Below are 23,894 nucleotides of genomic sequence, written 5' to 3' on the forward strand. Positions count from 1 at the left end.
TTAATCTCAATAAAGTCCAGAAATTTACAGCATTTTTTTTTTATCAATTACATATTATATGCAGAAAGAAGGTCATTGTGATCAATGTTTTAGGTTTGAAAATAAAGCGAGTAGGTGGTCAAATTGTTCAAGTTTAACAAGTCAATTCCCTCTCAAAATGTCATAAACCATCATCATTGATTCGTAATTATCTCCTCGATGGTCAACAGTGAGCGAAGACAACCTGGTATTGGTAATCAACAACCATAAACCTCCGCAATAATCAACAACCATAAACCCCCACAATAAAAACCAATAAACCTGCCACAGCGCCTTTAATGCAAATTGCAAAGGCAACACTACTGCATGTTAGGGCGAAATCTCCCGCCCACAATCAATATTTCTTTTTGACTCATGAACAATCATCAATAGCATCAATCTTTGTTACCATTTAGAAATTGAACCGTAAAAATTACTATTTTAAATTTAGAGTTTTTGTAGAAAAAAAAATGTACCGTGATGATGTGATGTATATGAAGTAAAAAGGACACGGTGATTGAAAAATCTGTTTTTGAAGAAAAACAGCAATCCAAGCAAGGCGATTTTGAAAATCCTTGAAAATTTTGTGCATGATGGCCTCAACAACCACCAACATTGGATGCAATTATATATTTGTGGTTTGAATCGGAAAGTAAATTTTTCAATTCTTTTGGAGCTATCTGAAATCTGAAGTGGCTCATCATACACATCCTTTCTTTCATAAGATACAGAAACATATTACTAGTATCTATCGAGTGGTGTATATCAAATCTAAAGTCCATAAAGTTCTTTGAGGTAAGTAATTAATAATGGTAGAAAATGCTCTCATTTTGTAGAATTGAGACTAATAACTGCTAACATCCTGTCTGTCCTCCTAAACATCCTTGCACTGCAATAACGTCAAACCATCAAAATCGACATCCCAAAGGGGGTTGCTTTCTGTCAAATTGTCATTTAACAACCTACCGCAAGAAATGAAGAAACCACGTCCGTCATTTCATCACGCTCACCCGCATTTAAAACTAGACCTTCCCTCTCCCCCAACCCACGTCACAAAGAAAGACTAACACCAGCACTACTACTTTCTGTACAAGCAATTCCATCTATATATACGAGCAAACGAGGTGGCTACTTAGAGCCATCAGAACTAAATTCATTGATTCCCACAAATTTCCCATATTCATTGCCTCTATATATATATTGTTACCGTATATAGTTGTTGTTTGCCTTAGTTGATGATCTAGCTTAGCCATGTCTTCAAAGCCGGCAACCACCCTCTTCCCATCCATAGAAAAATGTGACACCACCGTGGACCGCGAGTCCATTGCGGCGGACCTCGACGGCACCCTTCTAATCTCAAGTTCTTCCTTCCCTTATTTCATGCTTGTAGCCATGGAGGCTGGCAGCCTCTTGCGCGGGCTGGTCCTCCTCCTGTCTTTCCCCCTCATAGCCATTGCTTACATATTTTTCTCCGAAGCCTTAGCTATCGAAATGCTCATTTTCATCTCCTTTGCCGGGGTTAAAGTTCGAGACATCGAGCTCGTCTCCCGGGCGGTGCTGCCGAGATTCTATGCAAATGCTGTGAGGAGAGAGAGTTTTGAGGTGTTTGATAAGTGCAAGAGAAAAGTGGTGGTGACCGCGAATCCAACAATCATGGTGGATCCCTTCGTGAAGGACTTCTTGGGGGCCGACAAAGTTGTTGGAACTGAGATTGAGGTGAATCCTAAGACCAAAAGGGCGACAGGGTTTGTGAAGAAACCTGGGGTTTTGGTGGGGAAATGGAAAAGGCTGGCCTTGTTGGAGGAGTTTGGAGATGAAAAGCCTCATGTTGGGATTGGAGATCGCGAATCCGACCACGATTTCATGGCCATTTGCAAGGTAGATACAGTAATCAGATTCACTTTCTTTCCATTTCCTTCGTCTTTAATTTCTTCCTGATCATCAGCTTTCTTATTCTTTTCACTTGTGCATGCTGGCCTTTTTGTTTTTGAGTTTGATTTCATTCATGTCCATAATTTTTTTGGCCTTTGATTACTCGGCCTTTGAAAACGGAATTTTTACCGGGATCAATGGTGAATTATCTTTAATTTAATTTCCTTAATCAAGGCCGAGTTATCTTTAAGTTAATCGCATAATTCAAGAACATGCACGCTAGTACGTAACCATATTATTGATTATAAGTCAAACTTAAAATTCTACTGTTCCTGTAAAATATTATTGAATGGTTAAGGACTTGAATTTGTGGTGAAGGACATCATTAATCTTCTTTTCGTGTAAAACTCTTCCTGTTCTTCTTCTATTCTGTCGGTTGAAATGTTGGGTAATCTACTTCTAACGCATTATTATGGTTCACCTCCCACCAATCTGATTGTAAGACATAATAAGATTTGATGTTGCGTGAAACTTTTAGTACTCGAATCTCGTTCAATAACTTGAGAGATTGGACAAACCCAAACTTTCAATCTTTTTTCAACTAAAAGCCAACCGTAACTTCATTGAAAATCTTTACCAAATCGTTGTTTTGCAGTTTCTCTAATTACCATTAAGCACATAATCCGATCCTACCTCTTCAGTCTTTTTTGTTTTCACCTCTTTATTAGGCATATAATGAATGTAGTGGTTGAAAGGCCAGGTGTGGTGTTGCATCGCCATGAAACTAAATGGCCCACACCATTTACTGTCATGCAAATACTAGTAGTGGTTGTGGTTATTGAATTAAATAGCAACAAAAGTGTTTGGCATGTCTTAAATATATAGGTTGGAGCGTCATTCAAAAACTAATTTTTTAAATATAATAAAAAATTTTAAAAAAATACTCTACAAAATAATTTAAAAAATAGTTTAATTTTTTTAAAATTTTTAAAAAATATCTCAAAATATATTTTAGAAACTCTTCTACTCTTAAATATCTCAAAATATTTTTTGACAATATTCCAAAATATAATATAAAAATTCTGTTACAGTAAATTTTTTTAAAAATACTTTCAAAAATAGCTAATTTAAACGGAGCCAATTATTAAACCATAAATTTTTTTAAAGGCCCCGTGAGCGGTAAAGAGTAAAGACCATCCCTTTTGAATTGGGTCAACGAAGCCATTAATATATTATTAGCTGTCCAACTGCGGGAGTTGAGGGTTGTGCAACAACCTCTCTGCTTTTCCACACTACTACTTCACTTGTCTATACCTTCTTTTCTTTTCTTTTCTTTTTTTGGTTACTTTTATTTATTATATTTCTACTAAATTTTGTTCCACACTGCATCTTTTTCTTGACAAGCAATATTCGCATTACGAAAGAAATAAAGAAAAAAAAAACTTGTGTGGTACTAAAATTTAGTACAACAATAATTTAGTGCTGCACTAAATTTTAGTTGATTGGATGATTGAAGTCGTCACAAGTACACTTGCGGAGTTTAGCACATGGTATAATTAAATGAGATATGGGGCTGCCAAGGAAAAAGTAGAATTTTCTAATTTCTAATGAATACTTTTTGGACACTCATTTAAATATCTAAATTCTATCTAACATATTATGTGTGTATATATATACTATCAATTATTATTTTAATTAATTTTATATTTTTTAAATCTAATGTACCTTTTTTTTGGGGGGGGGGGGTTTCTTTACGGGCTATTGTAACCTACATAAAACAGGAGGGCTATATGGTGTACCCCAGCAAATCATCACGTCCTCTGCCGTTGGATAGATTAAAAAGTCGACTGATCTTTCACGATGGACGGCTAGTGCAGTGTCCGACCCCACTCAACGCCTTGATCACCTACATCTGGCTGCCATTCGGATTCGTCCTCTCGATCTTCCGGGTCTACTTCAATCTTCCCCTCCCAGAACGCATCGTACGCTACACTTACCCCATGCTGGGGATCAAACTCGTGATCAAGGGGACCCCACCACCGGCTCCATCCGACGGCTCTCCTGGCAACCTCTACGTCTGCAATCACCGCACAGCCCTCGATCCCATCGTGATCGCCATCGCCCTCGGACGCAAGGTCTCGTGCGTCACCTACAGCGTAAGCAAGCTCTCCAGATTCCTCTCGCCAATCCCAGCCGTCGCTTTGACGCGTGATCGTGAAGCTGATGCCGCCCGCATCAAATCCCTGCTCCAGAAGGGGGACCTCGTGGTCTGCCCAGAAGGCACCACGTGTCGGGAGCCTTATTTGCTGAGGTTTAGTGCCTTGTTTGCGGAACTGAGCGACAGGATTGTGCCCGTCGCAGTCAACCAGAAGACCAACATGTTCCATGGCACGACCGTGAGAGGAGTCAAATTCTGGGACCCTTACTTTTATTTCATGAATCCAACGCCGACGTATGAGGTTACATTTCTGGATAGGTTGCCGGAGGAGATGACGTGTAAGGCCGGCGGGAAATCGCCGATTGAAGTGGCGAATCATGTGCAGAAGGTTTTGGCTGGGGTGTTGGGATTTGAGCGCACTCAATTGACCAGGAAGGATAAGTATCTGTTACTAGGTGGGAATGACGGAAAGGTGGAGTCCATGTATGGTAAGAAGCCAAACGGCAGTACCTAGAATTGCCGGTTGGTTCAAGGTTTCTGCTCTGGTAATTAATACTTAGCATTTAAGGTGTGGTAGACCCAAAAAAAAAGCTGCTTCGTATTGGTTGGTTATGTCTAGTACTGATTTATAAAGAGCGCATGCCGTCAGTTCTTGAAAAGTATGATTTGTGGACATACATGAAACATTTCTCTACTTTTGTGTAATGAAGAAGTTGAGTTCCAACTATTTGATAACTAATAGTGTATTTATAATATAATTTATAATTACTCATTATAAAGCTGTGGAATTTACTAAAAATCAAGTTTGAAAATTTAATTAAGGTCGATTAAACTTAATTCAACTTGAATTGGTCGAGCTCGAGTTGACGAAGGTAAAATAAATTCAATCCTGAGGTCGATAATTGTGAAAAACGAGTTCAAACTTGAGTTCGAACTTAAGTGTTTTTTACGCGAGTAGAGTTTGAATGATATACTATTCGAGTTCGATTCGACGCGACGGCAGCAGATCTGCTTCAAACTACACAAATCGACTAAAAGTCTACTCTTTATCTGGTACAACAAATAATGAATTGCATGTTAGTGATCTCAAATCCAAACTCATCAACGCTATAATTTGTTCATTTCATGTTCCAATGGATTGCTCTTCTTGACAAATTTCACCTCCAAGGGCAAGTGACAACTGACTATACGACCTCTAATAAGATTGGAGAATAAAGAGACATACTCCAGCCCCATGCTAAAAAGTTTTCTTAGAACCTCTCCTATAAAAATTCTGTATTGAGAAATGTTCGCGAAATCTATCATTTACTTGTATCTGTTTAATACATATCTAGCTCATTATTTCAAGATTTCTGTTTAAATATATATCTGTTTAATTATGTATCTGTTTAATCTATCATTTGAAGATTTTGATTCACAATTCACTTTAGATGACTTTGAATTAAATGAAGATCTTATTCCTATAAACTTATGTTGAGAAAGTTTTTCCAACAATCTAAACAACTTAACACTTACATGATTACATGTCAAAAAAATCCATTATGTGTACTTGCACTTTGAGGGCGGCGGGTCGTAGGGGATTAATCGGGCCCGTAAGGATTGATCCATACACCTGTGTTAATAAAAAAAAAAAAAGTGTACTTGCACTTTGGAGCATTGGCTGGGCTAGGAACAAGGGCTTAATATTAAAAAGAAAACATCTATGTTTGTTGTTAATTCTTTTATAGTCGAATTAATAACTGTTTTGGAATCTAAAATTGTAAATAACGAACAAAATTTATGAACAATTTTTATAAGTGCTATTAAAAATATTGTGTTCGGATATCTCATCATCTGAAGAAATTATTTGGCTTACATTGTAAAAGGGTTTTCTAATTATATTTTTTTGTCAATTTCATAATCTTTTTATTTTACATACATCACAAAGAAATATCATCGTATTTTAATAAAAACTTTTTCAAAATAACGAGGAATCCAAATGCCAACTTGGAGGAAAAAATTTACGAATTTTGGTGGCAAATCGGAATTATCTAAAAAGTACTTGGATGGCATATTATCAAATAAGACGTGTATAATTTAGGATATTCCACGTATGATCCGAAACAAATGGCTGGAAATTCGTTAGACCAAAAAGTGCAAAATCCCATTTATCTTTCTTATTCATTTTCGTATTGTCCTTTCATCACAGACCTTTCATGCAAAAGGGTGGCCCACGATTCTATTATCCATTCTCCCAAATACCCCTCGCTGTGATGCACAATAAATCAATCAAAGTAAGGGTATTTTAGTAAATTCAGGATGTATCGGGATGAAAATTCGACGTGTCAATTTCTCAGCCCTCTACACATATTAATCCCAGCAAGTAAGATTTTTTTCCCGCTTTTTAAAAACCAGAAAAATTAATAAAAGAAAAAGCATCGACGGTGGGCTTAATTTGTACGAGTACTACTTCTGCTGCTAAAACCCCAAGTGCTCTTGCTATCCATTTTGCTGTTGAGCTTTTCCAAGAGGGAGAAAGCTCAAAAATCACAAAAATAATGAAAATCCGACCGGTGTAAGTTCAATTTGTTAGTTTTTGAAATAGAGATATTGTTGTCTAAGCTCTCTGGAGTTAAACTCACCATCGCCGGAGACAATGGCAATCGGTGCCGTCGTTTCCAGCCGGAATTTCGGTTCCTTCATTGGTTCAGGTGATAGTTATTTGTCTAGCCTTCCAATGCAATTCAAATAGCTTTTGGTATTGTGTTTCTTCGTTGATGTTAAATAACGCAAGTGGAAATTTGGTTTTGATGATAGTTTTAAAGTGCAATTCAAATAGCTTTAGGTATTGTGTTTCTTTTTCTGCCGGTGGAAAGTGGAGAGGAGATGAATTGGTTAGCTAGATGGAGCTTAAACGTGTGGCGTTTGTGAAACTGAGGGTTCGTTATCTTATTTAGTAGAATATTGAATGATAATGGAAACGCATGCACGCGAGTGTAGACACGCTCCATTTTTTTTTTTTTCCAATTGTTATGTATATCATTATGCAAATTTATAATTTTGCTGAGAATTTTGAGTGGAAATTGAGCACTAATTTCCGTTGTTCGAGAAAAGGTTCTTTTTTTTTTTGGTTTAATTTCATTTTTGAAGTATGGATATTAAAGCATCTCTCTTTGAGCTATCGGGTATAGTGGCTCAAGAAATGAAACGCGAAATTAGGTGAATGAAATAAGAGATTAAAGTCACGAGCACAATTTGAGCTATCGGGTGTAGTATTTAAAAGAGTTTCCCTTTGATTTAGCCTTGTAGAGTATTTGAGGAACTTGTTAGCAGTTACGGCATTCTAAAAAAAAAGCTTGGCACAACCTTGGATAAACAGATATATGTTCTTTATAATGTGGAACGTTGCCAAAAAGAAAATAGCTTTATCTTCTGGTTATGTTGCTTTTTACTACTGCCCTTTTGTGTTCATAAATTTGCATGCCAAATGCTGAGACCATGAAAACTGAATAGCAATTCTGGTTCTTCCTCTGAAAGTTACAACATTTTAGTGATTCAAGTAAGGCAGAATAGTAGTGGCTAGTAACAGGAAAATTTTGTGTCAAAAGCATTTCACTTTCTTTATCTCTCCTGGAATGCTGGAAATAATTGTTTCAATGGTTTAAGCAGACCACGTACATGCTTGCGATTTGTTGGACTCTATAATGGATGATAAATGTAATCCTCCTTAATTCTCATACCAGGCAAAGTATATCAAGCTGAACAATCTGCTGCGCGTCATCGAGGACAGTGCTTAGCAATTGATGCTTCACAGTTGGCGCCTAAAAATGTGTTTTACAATAAGCTATATATGCAAAGGCTAAGGTGCTCGTTCTTTGGATGCCTATATAGCTCACCTCTCCATCCTTTTGGTTGTTTGGGTACTAGAAACCCAGGATCAACATTTTATGTTGAAGCTGATCATCATCTTTTAGTGTGTTGTCAAATTGGTGACAAATATAACATAAGAAGAACCAAAGGAATCTGCCAATGCTGGCTATCTTCAACTTTTTCTCAGAGCAACTTGACTCAACCGAGGAAACGAGATAAACTTGGTTTTTTTGATAGGCAGTACCAACAGTCAAAGCATGCAACTGCCACTAGCATCCGAGCTGACTACAAATCTGAAGACTATGAAATAACAGAAGCAAAATTAGAGTCTCTTGTGTCATCAGAAGGAGCTGGCGAAGCTGTTCTCATGGAAGAAGTAGTGCAAACCAATTCTTGGTGGGAACGATTCCCAAAGCGTTGGGTGATCGTGCTGCTTTGTTTTGCTTCATTTTTGTTATGCAACATGGACCGTGTGAGTATTTTCCTGTTTTCTTGTATTCTTGCTGCTAGTTTTACTGCTGAACTTTCCCTAGTTTAGTGCACATGGCTTCCCCAGCTGACTTCAAAGTTTTGTTGTGAGGTTTGGAACTGCTCCATGAAGTAGGTGGTTGTTTGTGTTGCACTGATGTATTGAGTGAAATGTAAAACAGCTATCGCTTGTCTAATACTTTGGTGTTTTAATTCCAGGTGAACATGAGCATTGCAATACTTCCAATGTCAAAAGAATTCAACTGGAACAGTGCTACAGTTGGTCTTATCCAGTCTTCTTTCTTTTGGGGCTACTTGCTGACTCAGGTTTTACTCAAATTCTGCCAATTTCTTGCACTTTAGATAATGTCACACGGTCAATGTCCAAATAGGTGCTTGACTGGACCTCTTTTGTCTGTTTTGGCAAGAAGTTAAACTTAACATGCCAAAGAAACAGTTTCCTTGCTAGTGGTAGTTTCCAGTCTTTGCCCGTCCAAATCATGGTTGGCAGCAGTCTATCACTCAATGTGATTAAATTCTTCTATTTAACTGCTGCTAACCAATGGTTTGCTTTGAATCCTGGTTAATCAATTTTCTTTCTTTCTTTTTTTTTTTCTTTTGAGCAAACTTGCATTCTCTTTGCCTCTAATACAACTAAGTCTAAAGAATTACTTTACCTATGTGCATTCCCAGTTTACTTTTTTATTTCCATAGAAATTCAATTGGGCTACTTCTCGGTCATTTATTATTCTTTTCTCTAAGATTTTTTCCTTCCATGTAGATTGTTGGAGGCATATGGGCAGATAAAATTGGTGGGAAACTTGTGTTGGGTTTTGGAGTTGTATGGTGGTCAGTTGCAACAGTTTTGACTCCAATTGCAGCCCGCATTGGACTTCCCTTCTTGCTTGCAATGCGTGCTTTTATGGGAATTGGCGAGGTTAGGCTCCTTTGCTGAAATATCACTTCACTGGAATACCAGCTCAAGATAACATCTACAGACTTGTATCAACTACCATGGTTCCATATCTTCAGTTAAAAAAGTATTCAAACATTCAACTATCTTGTCACTTTGCCATTTGTTGCAAGCGAAGCATAATTAAGTGAACCTTACTACTGGAACTAGCTTGGTTTTGTTCATTTGCTTAATTTCCACTATTAGCAATTATTGTGACCTGTAAATCCTTGTACTAATTGTTTTAGCTAGTTGGACATTGTATCATAGTTTTTGAGATGATAAGAGTGAAATAAGGTTGACTTCCTTAAGGATAGCTACTTAAAAGTTCTGGCACTTCATATCAGATTATGATGTGATGTAGATTGCTAGATACATTCCTTCACTCTTCATATTCTGGCTTATGCATATAGTATGTCAGAAGGTCTTCCTATTCGTCAATTGTATAGAAAACTTCCTGTTTTGCTCTAAATTAAAAAAAAGAAATCTTAACTTCCACATGTATTCAGCATGCTTTCTGGATTGCCTAATTGAATGGTGGTTTGTTATCAGGGTGTTGCTATGCCTGCCATGAATAATTTGCTTTCTAAGTGGATTCCTGTCTCTGAGAGAAGCAGATCCTTGGCACTCGTATACAGTGGCATGTATCTTGGCTCTGTCACTGGTTTGGCCCTTTCCCCTGTTTTAATTCACAGTTTTGGGTGGCCATCTGTTTTCTACTCCTTTGGTTCTCTTGGAATCATCTGGATTGCACTGTGGCTGAGCAAAGTAAGTTTGCTGCTTTGTATTACATTTCTTGTTTCACTAACTTAGCTGTCCTTTTACATTTTACTTTCATTCTCGCAATCCAGTAAATTAATTAAATTGAAGTTTCTCAATGAAATTAACCTTTGAGCCTCATGTTGTTAGTACATTGTCTTGACATAATAAAATCTCTCGTAAATTACTCCTCCAAATTCTCAGAGTAGTTGATGGAGCTCACAGTTGTATCTCCTGGGGACTGTGCAATATGGTTTTACTCGACAGTCATTTCATTATTCTCTCATATGTTTCCAACTTTTATTCTTCCAGGGACATAGCTCCCCCAGTGAGGATCCAGATATTAGTGCAGAAGAAAGGAAACTGATTTTGGGAGGCAGTGCACTGAAGGAACCCGTGTCTGTGATTCCATGGAAATTGATATTATCAAAACCACCTGTTTGGGCTCTCATAATCTCCCATTTTTGCCATAACTGGGGAACATTTATTCTCTTGACATGGATGCCGACTTATTATAATCAGGTAAATGGAATAATGAACTGAGATGTTTTAATACAACGGTCGTCTGTTATTTTAAAAAGGTCAATAAGGAGGTGAGAAATGGCTGCTAAATTATGATGCTTCATTCACTCCTTGTCCTTGGAAGCGTATTGAAATTAAACAAGCTGAAATGTAATCATGCAATGAATGTTACAGCAAACCATCTCGTATTTCTTCTTTTGCATTGCCCTTGAGTCTTTCTTCACGTTACTTGTTTACAGATACACAAATCCTGTAGAGACATTTTGTAGGTTATCAGCTTTTGCGATGGATATTTAGTACTTATTATGCATCATTTATCATTTTTGTTCTGTGCATGTTTAGTTATGCTGAAACACAGGTAACTGAACACACAAGTGTGTAGTTTTGTTGTTTGTTTATGTGCATTTAATTGCTAATATGCTTAAACTTTCTTCTTAACTTGTGAATTAAGTTTAGCCTGCAAGTTGAACTTGAATTCGTCAGATAATTATAGACAGCAGAAACTGGCTTAGTGAAATCATCTGACATTCTCTCACCTTCCCATTCTTTTGTTCAGGTTCTGAAGTTCAACCTTACAGAGTCCGGACTTTTCTGTGTATTACCATGGCTGACCATGGCTTTCTTTGCCAATATAGGAGGTTGGATTGCAGATACTCTAGTGAGCAAAGGACTTTCAATAACATCTGTTCGCAAGGTAAGGATCTTAAATTTGCTCTCTCTATTATGTGTCCTTCGAGAACACTGTACAAGGATATTGTGAGAGGGCTCTCAATAATATGTTCTGAAGTTAATTTCTGATATGAAATGGTCAGACAAGCTTGCGAAATTCGTCTACAAAACGTATATCTTTCTCTATTGATTTTCTGGACTAATTCTGCAGATCATGCAGTCAATTGGCTTTTTAGGGCCCGCTTTCTTCCTTACACAACTTAGCCATGTCAAAACACCAGCCATGGCAGTCTTGTGCATGGCATGCAGTCAGGTCTGAATGATTGAAGGAATAGTTAAATTATTATTACCTTTAACTTTTGTCACCAACTACTTTAGTGTAACCATTTCATATTTGGACAGGGATCGGATGCATTCTCACAGTCTGGACTATACTCCAATCATCAAGACATTGGGCCACGTTATGCTGTGAGTTAATTCTTACCTTTGAAATACGGTTGTGAGGTGTCTAACCGGTACATAAAGTAATCAGTTCTCAGTTTTTTTTCCCCCATTTAAATCTTAAGCAATAACATGTGCCAGCCACTGGCATGTGTTTGAAGTGACACTTGGCCCGAAACGTTATTCTGAACCTACTATAAAGCCTAATAACCTCAATATCACGAGAGACGAATTCAAGTCTTGAAGAACGAGTAAATCCATATTATTATTCATGGGCAGGGAGCTCTTTTTTAATTTTAAACCTAATTTATCTTCTTTTTTTTTTTTTGTAATAATAGGGTATGCGATCTCAATTTTAGCCCGTGTACATTGGTTCTTTCACTATCTTTCTCAATCATCATATGTACTTTTAACCTAATTTTGTATAGCACAGGATACAACTTAGTAGCATTCAAAATTTGGCGATATATGAGAATTTTCTGACAGATCATTTCTGCGCAGGGAGTACTGCTAGGACTGTCAAATACAGCAGGAGTATTGGCCGGTGTGTTTGGGACTGCTGCTACCGGATACATACTCCAACGAGGTATAGTGGACCCCCAGACCAATTATTTTAGGAAGTTTTCCTCGTAGGCAGTGGTTAAGTTAAGAACACTCCTTTCCGTCAAGCAAAGTTGATAGTAATATTTATCGTACTTTCACAGGTTCTTGGGACAGTGTGTTTAAAGTGGCTGTCGCATTGTACATCTTAGGCACATTAGTCTGGAACTTCTTTTCAACTGGAGAAAAGGTTCTTGAATAGATGATCAAGAAAGGGGCAGAGATGCTTTGACATGACTAGGACGTCAAATGAGGAAAGTGATGCAGAGGATATAATATAGCCGGAAGAGTGAAAACCAGGAGGCTGAACTTGGTTTTTAATGCGCCGATTGTCCATGATGTGTTGTAGGCTACAAAAGACTGCTCCAGATTATCATGGGCATATGCTGCTTCCAAATTTCATCCCATCTTTTGATGCGTTTGATCTGAAAGACCTCAGGATATCATTGACATGTTTTTCAGCCATAGCCGTTTAAAGTAAATGAATGTGACAGATAGAAACATCATCCGTACCTCATTGTTATGCGCTCTAATCATTTAGTTAGTTTAGTACTATAAAATAGCCGTCTCTGAAGTCGAAATGAGTGTTACCAGGTTCCAGCCCTTGCGGTATTTGTAAACCTTCCCAATCCATAGAACTGTCCTGTGGCAATATTGCCTCGTCTATATTCTGTGTTACTGCTTTCACTTGACTCATTTTGAGATGACGCGTTGTCGATTTGATGAGCTCAGGAGGAAAGGTTATCAGGAGGAAATCACGCGCAACAACGAATACACGAGTATTTAGAAGTAAAAGATTAATTGATCTATAAAGAATTATTATTCATGATGAATTCAAACAAAAATTATCTAACAAATACAAAGAATTGTAGAATCATCAGCAAAGAACAACACCAAAAAGTGGGGAAATTACAAGAGTCTCTGGCTCCTTGTTCCATGAAAAGCAAAAAAAAACCTTTTTTTTACCACCAAAAATTTCTCTCTTTCAAATTGACCGTTCTTTTTCGCTTCTGCAATCAATGAAATGTACCTTTGGCAAGAAAGCCAAACCCGTGAGAACCTTCATGAACCATTCCTAAACCTGAAAAAAGCAAGAGGAGGGCATTCACGACTTGGCAACTTAAACCGTCCAAATATTTAAGCATCCCCGTGAAGACTGAAGAGAGAGGCGGAGCGGAGGCCAACTTACCCCAACAAGCCGCAACCTCCACACTTCCCCTGTCCTCTCATCTGGCCCGCCACCTCCCGTTCCAAACCAGTGGCGGCGGCGGCGGTCAACAACCTGCAATCGCCTTGGTGCCCCGGTTGAGGCAGCAAGCATCACATTTTCCGTTACACTGGACACTCGAAGACCCCACCCCTGCATCCTGAGACAACTGATCACCGATCCGCTTCTGTTTCTTGACACTTTCTACAATTGCTGTCAGGTCCCGGGGATGCAGATTGACTTTAAGCCCATACTTCATGAACAGTGTCAACGACATCTTTTGCTCCACCTTGTGGCCAGGAGCCAGGGTTATCCTGTGCCTGAGCAACAAAGCTGCCGCCACCGACTTCATTTGCAAATATGCCAAGTCCTTCCCCAGACAAATTCTTGGACCAGCATTGAAGGCAACAAATCTGAAGGAATCATGCGTCACAAACTTTTTGCCATCAGGGGACAGCCATCTTTCCGGCTTGAACTCCAGGCAATCCTCGCCCCACGTAGACTTCATTCTCCCCGCCGAATAAATGGAATATGTTACGGATGATCCAGCTGGCACGAACGTGCCATCTGGCAACACGTCATCCGCCACGACGTGCTTTGAATCCTCCGGCACGGACGGGTATAACCGGAGAGTTTCAGACAGTGCAGCTTTCATGTACACCAATCGATCAAGCTCCTCGACAGCCAAGGGTTCGTCGATCCAGGTCGACACGTCATCGCCACGCGTCTCGATCAAAACACGGCATAATTCGCCTAGGATTATTTCCTCGATTGTGGGATTTTGGATCAATGACCAGAAGAACCAGCTCATCGCTACCGATGACGTGTCACGTCCAGCTAGGATGAAGCTGAGTGCCACTTCTTGCAGGTACTTGTCCGAGTAGGATTCTTTCTTCTTCATGAACCTGGATAACAGGTCATCATCGTGGTGGGACCCGTCCTTCGGCTGACTCATCAGCTCGAGCTTCCGTGCATTGATGATGCTGGACAGGTATTCGTCCACGAGTACGAGGCTTCGGCTCAAGCTGACTTCCATACCGAGCCGAAGCCATTTCTTCAGTTTCCATATAACTTCGGGAAAGATGAAGCGCTGCAATGACGCCTCGGTGGCTCGGTCGAAAGCCGATGCGAAGCTGTTGTCAGGAAGCCCCGGCGCCAACGTTTGTGGGTCCCTCCCGAAAGCCAAGCCACAGATGTTGTCAAAAGTGAGCCGGAGCAAGAGGTCTTGCAAATCAACCGGGCTGGCTTCGAGCTGGGCCGTTTCCAAGATGGGGCAAAACCTGAGCTTAATGGCTCGGTTCACCCAGCGAGCCATGGCCTGGCGCAGGGTCCGGGTGGTGAATTCCAGTGCGGCCGTCTTACGCTGGAAGAGCCACGTGTCACCATCGGAGTTGAAGATCCCCTGGCCAAGTAGATCGTGAAAGACAGCTTGCCAAGTAGGACCTTTTGGGTAATTGTCGAAGCGGGTCTTCAAAATATGCTCCAAATTCTTGGGGTCGCAGGTGACCGTCACCAGGCCTTGCTTTCGAGCCAAGAAGGGAATGGCGCAAATGGAGGTCTGGTACGTGCCACCGCACGCGCTGAGGTTATCGGCGATCCACTCGTGCATGCGGTCGGCATTCTCGATCAGGCCTGGAAGGCTGCCCAGCAAGAGCCACACTCGAGGACCCTTAAATGGTCTAGAAATGAAAGTAAACCAGAGCAGATACGAAATGATGCCAGTAAATAACAGCAGAGCTATGGCAAGATCCATCCCTAAATTTTTTGGGTTTTGTGAAAGAAAAAGGAAAAAAAAAAGGGCGGGGGGGGGGGGGAGATGTTTGTTCACCTAACTGAAAGCTAGCAAGCACAGGCAGCCCTGAAGAGGAGCTATTTAGAATGTGTGTTTTCCGCTTGCATCAAGAATGGTGGAGTAAGCTGGTCTGAGGAAAGTTACAATGTTTCAGCTGAAAAAGGCATAAAGGAATGGTTGAAGCTAATGCAAGGACAGGTAAGGGGATGGAGGGAAAGGGAGGGTGGTAATTTTGGCTATGGAGTGCTGTGTGAAGGCAAGTTATGATTGACATGTAACAAAAGAGAGAATGAGCGAGTGATGGGTAGTACTAGATGGGAGAAGCAAATGCACATGAAGAGGAAATGGGCACTGCTGAGTTGGGTGGGTGGGTGGGTGGTGATGAGAAGAAGCAACTGGAGCAAAACAAAAAGGGGCGATTTATAGTTGAGAAAATTAGAAGGGAGATTCAAAGGCAATTACTAAGGCCAGTCTGTTTCTTGAATTTCACCATTTCTTTGTGTCTGTCCGACCCTCCCATCTCTCACCATCAGATGCCTCTTCCATTAATGCAGCCGTTGAAGAGTTAAAAACCGCTACTGGTAAAAACTCAAAAAAAAAAAAAATGAAGAGGGAAGCAACTATTCCCTAAATTTACCGGTACCAGCACTAGTACTAGAAACTAGAAAGAAAGAGAGAAAATACAAAGCAGTAGTAGTACTAAGTACTAATTATCAAGAAGACTTTACGGTGGGTGGCTCAGGCGAAACTGCCCAAGGAAAAACGCCAGGACGGACCGACCCTCCTTTTTCTCTCTCTTCAACTAATTCTTGGCAGGGAAAGGAGCCGAGTCTTTAAGTTGCTGCATTCAATGAGGGCGAATAAATGAGATTAGTTGAGAAGCCATGAAAGGAAATTCCAGGGGGCAGACAATTCCAAACTTCCCAATGGAGGTGATCAGGAAAAGAGAAATGAACAGATCAGTTTTTTTTTGAGAAGATGGATTTGCCAGCAAATTTCCTTTCCTTCAAGAACCATAAATGAAACATGGGTCTGATCGTGTGGCTGGTTAGAGTTCGGTGAGCGACCCACCAACATAGCAATTTATTTATACTAGCAGCAAGTAGCAATTGTTCTCTCACGTAACATGGCCGAAAATTAAAATCTCCTCTTTCTTTTCCATCTTTATCTTTATCCTCTTGCCCTGCTGCAGAATACCAAAATTACCCAGAATAACAGCAACTCCTCTTATCTTTGACTCTCTTGAATGCACATGGCAGATGTTGTTGGGGGGATTCAAAGGTCAACTGCACTGTCACGGTTCTCCGTGCAACCAAAGTCAACCACTGTGTCAACGATTTTTGGGCAGAGCAGCACCACCTTAGCCTGATTGGGAATTCAAGCATTTTATCATGCCAGAGGGTCATGCTCATACGTGAGCATGATTCTCAACAAGAACTGATAAAAACAATTAAACATTAATTTGACCAGTTAAATTTGCTATTTATGAGAACCAAATAATTGTACACCAATCTGATCAATATCAATTAGTAAAAAAGTTTGACCAGCTTAATTCGCTATTTATTGTGGTCTGTCTAACTACCCAAGACAAGAGGCCAAGACCCAAGTTCCTGGTCTCCTCATATTTCTCTTCCCCTGAGGATAAAATAAAGAAATCGGACTCCAGGCAATGGCCTTGGTGCAAAACTGCTAAGAAATCGGCCTTGCTGCTGTCCCCGGGACAAACGAAAGTGTTCCCCTTGCTCAAGAGTATTGCAACGTTTGTGAAGTTACTGGAAGCAAAACCAAGTCAGTCCCCATGAAAAACAAGCGATTCCGTGGTAGAATCGTCAGAAAAGAAAGGAAAACCAAACCAAACCAAGAAAGTGATGCAGCCTTGAGTGAGATTTGGGCGGCCAAAAGAAAAACGACATTGAAAACATGTTAGTATATTATGTATGTGGGATTTGGGCTTAAGTTCTCTTAGATTTACTTAACAAATTTCTGTAACAAAGTTTACACAATTGCATTATCAAAAAAAGTTCACACAATTGGAGAAGGGGCACTATTTGAACTGAAGACTGAGTGTAGTGGGGCAAATCTGCACGTGACACGTGTCAGCTCGGCAGGTTGCACGCGCTGGGTCGGCGGTGGAGACTTCACAACTCATGGGTACCAGCTCGGCATGCGGATGCCAGCTCGGCCTCACCTGTTGCTCCCTAAGATGGGCCTGTGGGCCGCCGCCTCCGAACTTGTAGGAGCTCCCGCACGAAACCCTAAGAAGACTCCGAACCCTACGGGGATTCTGACTTCTACAAGGAAACTACAACCCACTCTGCCCTATATAAGCCATGCCTAGAGACAATACAAGGTACGCAAGCACAAGTATTCTAGACTGTTGCTTCGTGTACAAGCTCACTGACTTGATCGTCGGAGATATTCCGGGGACACCAGTCCCGCACTTGATCTTTCTTTGTAGGTACGCTAGCTCGGCTTCCTCTCTCAGGTCGATCGCGCCTGTTCAGCTCGGCTCGCTACAGCTCAGCTCGGACCTGGTTTTTGGCCGTCGCATCAATTGGCGCCGTCTGTGGGAAACACGTTTTTCTTCTCTTGCGAATCATGCCAAGAACTAGATCTCAGAGGAATGCCGATGGTTCCAAGGGGAACGAGGGGAGCAGTCCCCAACACCCCTCGCCAGGAGATGGAGGTGCGCACCCTCGCGGATTCCGCCTGAGCAGTTGATCCAGGCGGTAGCAGGGAACCTGCCCACCTTTGAGGCCATTGTGAATTACCTCAAGGGGCAAGCGGGAGGACATATGGGCCAGAGGCCCAAGAACTCGGAGGAGGGTCCAACCGAGTCTAGGACTGGGAGCCCTGATCCCCAGCTCAAACGTGCGCGCCGGGAGCCCTCAAGTGAGCACATTGACGTGGGGGAGCCCACTCACAAGCACTCCCGAACTGAGCACCCGGAGCCTGTCCGGAGGTATTCTAGGGATGAACCCTCACCTCGGAAAGAGCAGCTCCAGGTGCAGGACGAGCTGGACCTGCTCTTGGATGCCGAGGCGGACAGGTACATCGCATCCCCTTTCGTGCCTGATATAGAGAACTACCCGTTGCCCGCGAAGTTCAAGATACCTAGCATGAAGCCTTACGACGCGACCACAGATCCGGAGGATCATTTGTTTGCATTCCTGACCCAAATGCGTTTGCAGACTGCCGCAGATGCGGTCAGGTGCAAGACTTTTTCCATGTTTCTGGAGGGGAAGGCACGTCAGTGGTTCCAGGGGCTTCCCCCCAGGTCCATTAAGTCCTTTGCTCAGCTTGCTCGGCTGTTTGCAGCCCAATTTGTCTCCTCACGAGCCTTCTCCAAGAGCATGGCGCACCTAATGACCATTCAGCAGAGGTCTGAGGAATCCTTACGCGAGTACATGGTGCGTTTCAATAACGAGTCCCTTCAGGTCAGGGATCGCGATGACAAGGTGGTCATGGCAGCCTTCATCAACGGGCTGCGCAAACAGAAGCTCTACACCGAGCTGGTGGAGAGGCCACCCAAGTCGGTGCGGGAGATGCTAGACCGCGCACACGAAAAGGCCAATGCGGAGGAGGCCAACCGCTTGAAGAGTGCGCAGGAAAGACTGAGAGACGACAAGCGCAGGAGGGGCACTGACCAGGTGGATGCGCGATCTGGGTTGGGCAGGAAGAGTGCCTACGACCGTCCACCCAGGAACCGCTCCATGGGGGGAGACAAACCCTGGACTACGCTCACTGCGCCCCGCGCTCGGGTCCTCGCGGTGATGGAGCAGGAGGGGCTGTCCCGACCTCCTCGACCCCTGGGCGGGGACAAAAACAGACGGGACCAAGGGTTGTTCTGCGTCTATCACCGAGATGTGGGGCATGACACGGAGGATTGCCGTCATCTCAAGAAGGACATTGAGAAACTAATCAAACGAGGTCACCTCGGGCAGTTCATACGAGGGGACCGAGCTGACCAGCAACGAGGGAGGCCCAGGTCAGAACGACCAAGCTACCTCCGGGACCGACCTCAGGGGCCTCAGGGACGAGCTCCTGAACAGGAAACCCAGAATCTGGCCGGGGTAATTAATACCATTGCAGGAGGACCGGCTGGCGGGGATAGTCATACAGCTCGGCGGCACAATCGACCTCCCCCCACGGGGGAGAGCTCGGCCAAGCGTCTGAAGATGTATGAAGAAATTATCTATGGACCTGAGGACGCAGTCCCCTTGGCCTCCAACAATCATGAAGCTATTGTGATTGAGGTCATCACCTGCAATTACAAGGTGAAGAAAGTATACATAGACAACGGGAGTGCTATAGACGTGCTGTACTACAAGACTTTTAAAGAACTGCAGCTGGAGGATAGGCAGCTGGTCCCGGTTCGGACTCCATTAATCGGGTTTGCAGGTCCTCCCGTGAGGCCGGAAGGAATGATCACCCTCATGGTTACGGTGGGAGCATCCCCGAAGTGCCGAACTGTTCCGGTAAACTTCGCGGTGGTGAAGGAGCCGTCGTCGTACAATATGATTTTGGGACGGCCCACACTGAATGCCCTCCGAGCTGTTTGCTCTACGTTGCACCTCAGCATGAAGTTCCCTACTCCCGAGGGGGTGGCTGAGGTGCTCGGGGATCCGAAAGTAGCCAGGGCATGTTACATTGCTACCCTCAAGGGCAAAGAGAAGTTAGTAGCTCAAACAGTTTGCTTAGAGCCCTGGGAGCTCATGGAGAAGGGAGAGAGATTGGAAACGGACGAGGGGTTAACCGAGCTGCCAGTCCAGCCCGGCCGACCTGAGCGCACCGTGAAGGTCGGCATGGGCCTAGCCGAGCTGGTCAGGAGTTCTTGGAAGTTCTCTTGGAGGAATATGCTGAGATTTTCGCTTGGAGTGCTGACGACATGCCTGGAATCCCCACCGAGCTGGCGGTGCATAGGCTACAGGTGGATCCCGGCGTCCGACCTGTGAAACAGAAGAAAAGGAACCTTGCTCCTGAGCGAAAGGAGGTCGTCAGAAGCGAGGTGGGAAAGCTGCTGGAGGCCAAGATCGTTAAGGAGGTCTACTACCCGACCTGGTTGGCCAATCCGGTGCTGGTCAAAAAGGAGGAGAAAGCCTGGAGGATGTGTGTAGATTTCACGGATTTGAATAAGGCTTGCCCTAAAGATTGTTACCCACTTCCCCGGATTGACCAGCTCGTGGACTCGACAGCAGGTTATGAGATTTTCTGCTTCTTGGATGCTTTTAAGGGGTACCATCAGATAGCCTTGGACGAGGAAGACCAGGAGAAGACCTCGTTTATCACCGAGGATGGCACATATTGTTACGTCACCATGCCGTTTGGTTTAAAAAATGCAGGCGCAACCTATCAAAGGCTGGTAAACAAGTTGTTCCGAAATCAGATCGGCCGAAACCTGGAGGTTTATGTGGACGATATGTTGGTGAAAAGTCGAACTCAGGAGCAGTTCATCTCCGACCTGAGGGAGATTTTCGAGATCCTTCGACACTCACGAATGCGGCTAAACCCAAAGAAGTGCACTTTCGGGGTCATGTCGGGAAAATTTCTGGGGTACATGATTTCCAAAGAGGGGGTGAGAGCTAACCCAGACAAAATTAAGGCCATCATGGATATGGCTCCACCCCGGAATATTAAGGAGGTACAATGCCTGACAGGAAGGATGGCTGCCTTGAACAGGTTCTTGTCCAAATCGGCAGTTCGGGGGGCGCCTTTCTTCAAGGTCCTGAAAGGAGGTCGGCAGTTCGAGTGGAACCCGGAGTGCCAGAAGGCGTTTGATGAGCTCAAGGAACACCTCGTTCGATTGCCAGCTCTGACTTCCCCCGAGGTGGGGGAGACCCTGTTCATCTACTTAACTGCGGGAGAGGGGGCGGTAAGCGCAGTGCTGGTGCGAGAAGAGGACAAGTTACAGAAACCAGTGTATTATGTCAGTCGCGCCCTACAGGGGGCCGAATCCAGGTACTCGGCGATAGAGCGATATGTCTTGGCGCTAGTCCACGCAGCTCGGAAGCTGAGGACCTATTTCCAAGCTCATCCCGTGGTAGTCATAACGGACCAGCCCCTGAGGCAGATCCTGTCTAAACCCGAGTCCTCAGGTCGAATGGTAAAATGGGCGGTGGAATTATCAGAGTATGACCTAGGATATCAGCCCAGAACGGCCGTCAAAGCTCAAGCACTAGCAGATTTCATAGCAGAGGGCGTTTCTTTCGGGTCGACTGGAGGAGAGGCGGACCAGGCCAGACCGGATAGGGAAGTTGAGGATGCGCGCGCCACCAGAGCCACACGAATCCCGGAAACTACCAAGGCCGTGCAGATCAGAGAGGCAGTCGAGGTCCCACGGACCAAAGACACTGCTGAGGTCGCCCAGGCCAGTCAGGTAGCGGAGGGCGGATTGACCAGAGAAGCTGGGGAGACCGGATCTGCCCCAGAGGCTGCCGAGGCCGAGCAGGCCATAGACGCAGCGGAGGTCCAACAGGCCGGAGACGCAGCTGAGGTCGCATATCCCGAAGAGACTGCCAAGGCCGAGCTGGCCAGGACAGCTGCCCGAGACGGGAAGGATAGGGAAACAGCGGAGCAAACAGAGCCCACGTGGACGCTGTATGTGGACGGGGCGTCAAGTAAAGAAGGATGCGGAGCAGGGCTTCTTCTAATCAGCCCCACGGGAGAGGAGCTGCCTTACGCGTTAAGGTTTGATTTCAGAGCCTCTAATAATGAATCTGAGTACGAAACTCTAATTGCAGGAATGGAGATGGCTCGGAAGTTAGGGGCCAGATCGTTGAAAGTCTATAGCGACTCGCAGCTGATAGTCAACCAGGTATAGGGAAGCTACGAGGTCAAAGAGGGGACGGTGAGAAAATACGTGGCCAAGACACATGAGCTGAAGGGCTTGTTCGAGCAGTTCATGCTAGAGCAGATCCCGCGAAGTCTGAACAAGAGAGCTGATGCCCTGTCCAAACTGGCCTCCACCTCGGTTGGCACCCTAGGTCGGGAGATAGTTGTGGAGGTTGTCAGGAGTCGTGCATATGACCAGGTCAGTGCGGCGGTCATCCAGGTGGTGAGCTCCTGGATGGACCCCATTGTTCGATATTTGGCGCAGGGGGAACTCCCCCCGAGCAGGATAGAGGCCCGCAAAATCCTCCTTAAGTCGCAGAGGTACACGCTCGTGCAGGGAGTCTTGTATAGGAAATCCTACTTGCAGCCCTGGCTGAGGTGTATAACACCTGAGGAAGGGAGCTATGTCTTGCGCGAGTTGCATGAGGGCATCTGTGGCAATCACGTTGGCTCCAGGGTATTGGCCAAGAAGGGAATGCTGGCCGGGTACTATTGGCCCACCATCTTCAGAGACTCGACCGAGCTGGTAGCTCGGTGTAAGTCTTGCCAGCTACACGTTCCAGTTCATCACACTCCCACTCAGGAGATTATCCCTCTCAGTAGCCCATGGCCATTCTTTCAATGGGGAATTGACCTGTTAGGACCATTTCCACGGGCTCCGGGGGACTACGAACACTTGGTGGTAGCCATTGACTATTTCACCAAATGGGTGGAGGCCGAGCCACTTGGCACAATCAGCAGTAGGTCAATTCAGAAGTTCCTATGGAAAGGCATAGTCTGCCGATTTGGCATCCCTAGGGCTCTCGTCTCGGACAACGACCGACAGTTCGCGGATCGCTCGCTACAAGAGTGGTGCACTGAGCTCGGCATTCGGCAACACTTCACCTCAGTAAGGCACCCCCAGGCCAATGGACAGGTCGAGAATATTAACAGAACCATCCTGCACGGTCTGAAGACAAGGATAGAATCCGCTCGGACGGGTTGGTTGGACGAGCTGCCCACTATATTATGGGCTTACCGGACTACTCCTCGAACAGCTACCCAGGAGACTCCCTTTGCTCTGGTATATGGGGTGGAGGCGGTGATCCCTGCGAAAATTGGGATGCCATCAGCCAGGGTGCAACACTTCGTGGCCCAGGGCAACAACGAGGAAATGCGACTCGACCTAGATCTGCTCGAGCATAAAAGGGAAGAGGCGGCTATAAGAATGACTAAATATAAGAGCCAGGTCGCACGCTACTACAACGCCCGGGTGAGACAACTCTCCTTCAAGACGGGGGACCTGGTGCTACGCAAAAATTCTGTGAGCCGAGCTGGGGGCACAGGCAAGTTAGATCCGAATTGGGAAGGCCCTTACGTCGTAAAAGAAGCTGATCGAGCAGGGTATTGTAAGCTAGCTCGTCTGGATGGAGGCGAAGTCCCACGCACGTGGCACAACTCAAACTTAAGGCTTTTTCTTTAGTACCCTGACCGAGCTGCGAGTGGCCAGCTGGACAGGTCTGTCTTTATTTTTGTTATTTCGGTATTTGGGATTATCCATGTACTCAAAACTTTGAAATAAAAAAGAAATTCGTTACAAGTGTTGGTTAAGAGAAAAGGTCATGCATTTTATTCCAAAAAGGCATATACAAGAGGGGGGCCATACAAAAGCGAGCTGGCCAGCTCGGTCCCTAGTCTAGCTTAAAACCTACAGACCTAAACCGCTTAGCTCTCTCCCTGCTGTTCCTGCTCTGGTTCGGGAGAGAGGGCGGGAAGG

At 43.9% G+C, this 23,894-nt stretch overlaps 4 protein-coding genes across 4 annotated transcripts; 3 read left to right on the top strand and 1 right to left on the bottom strand.

The window, feature by feature from the left end:
- Window positions 1-1,081: 1,081 nt before the first annotated feature.
- LOC113728080 (glycerol-3-phosphate 2-O-acyltransferase 4) lies at window positions 1,082-4,783 on the top strand. The gene is made up of 2 exons (XM_027252566.2): window positions 1,082-1,896; window positions 3,672-4,783. Exons 1-2 carry the CDS (start codon window positions 1,270-1,272, stop codon window positions 4,560-4,562), a joined length of 1,518 nt encoding a protein of 505 aa, XP_027108367.1. The 5' UTR covers window positions 1,082-1,269; the 3' UTR covers window positions 4,563-4,783.
- A 1,673-nt stretch (window positions 4,784-6,456) lies between these two features.
- Window positions 6,457-12,974, top strand: LOC113728078 (ascorbate transporter, chloroplastic). Its single transcript, XM_027252564.2, has 11 exons — window positions 6,457-6,738; window positions 7,771-8,369; window positions 8,585-8,692; window positions 9,147-9,302; window positions 9,870-10,085; window positions 10,389-10,598; window positions 11,155-11,292; window positions 11,479-11,580; window positions 11,670-11,735; window positions 12,210-12,294; window positions 12,413-12,974. The coding sequence occupies exons 1-11, from the start codon at window positions 6,684-6,686 to the stop codon at window positions 12,508-12,510; spliced, it is 1,833 nt and encodes a 610-aa protein (XP_027108365.1). The 5' UTR covers window positions 6,457-6,683; the 3' UTR covers window positions 12,511-12,974.
- Window positions 12,975-13,090: 116 nt separating this feature from the next.
- Window positions 13,091-15,686, bottom strand: LOC113728079 (cytochrome P450 86A8-like). The gene is made up of 2 exons (XM_027252565.2): window positions 13,498-15,686; window positions 13,091-13,389 (listed from the first exon to the last, which is right to left on the bottom strand). Exon 1 carries the CDS (start codon window positions 15,266-15,268, stop codon window positions 13,583-13,585), a length of 1,686 nt encoding a protein of 561 aa, XP_027108366.2. The 5' UTR covers window positions 15,269-15,686; the 3' UTR covers window positions 13,091-13,389; window positions 13,498-13,582.
- LOC140035790 (uncharacterized) lies at window positions 15,622-23,600 on the top strand. Its single transcript, XM_072077186.1, has 5 exons — window positions 15,622-15,761; window positions 16,567-16,708; window positions 17,920-20,106; window positions 20,160-22,121; window positions 22,206-23,600. The coding sequence occupies exons 1-5, from the start codon at window positions 15,622-15,624 to the stop codon at window positions 23,598-23,600; spliced, it is 5,826 nt and encodes a 1,941-aa protein (XP_071933287.1).
- The last annotated feature ends 294 nt before the right edge of the window (window positions 23,601-23,894 follow it).

Source organism: Coffea arabica, chromosome 2c (genome assembly GCF_036785885.1).
Source record: "Coffea arabica cultivar ET-39 chromosome 2c, Coffea Arabica ET-39 HiFi, whole genome shotgun sequence".
Lineage (NCBI taxonomy): Eukaryota > Viridiplantae > Streptophyta > Magnoliopsida > Gentianales > Rubiaceae > Coffea > Coffea arabica.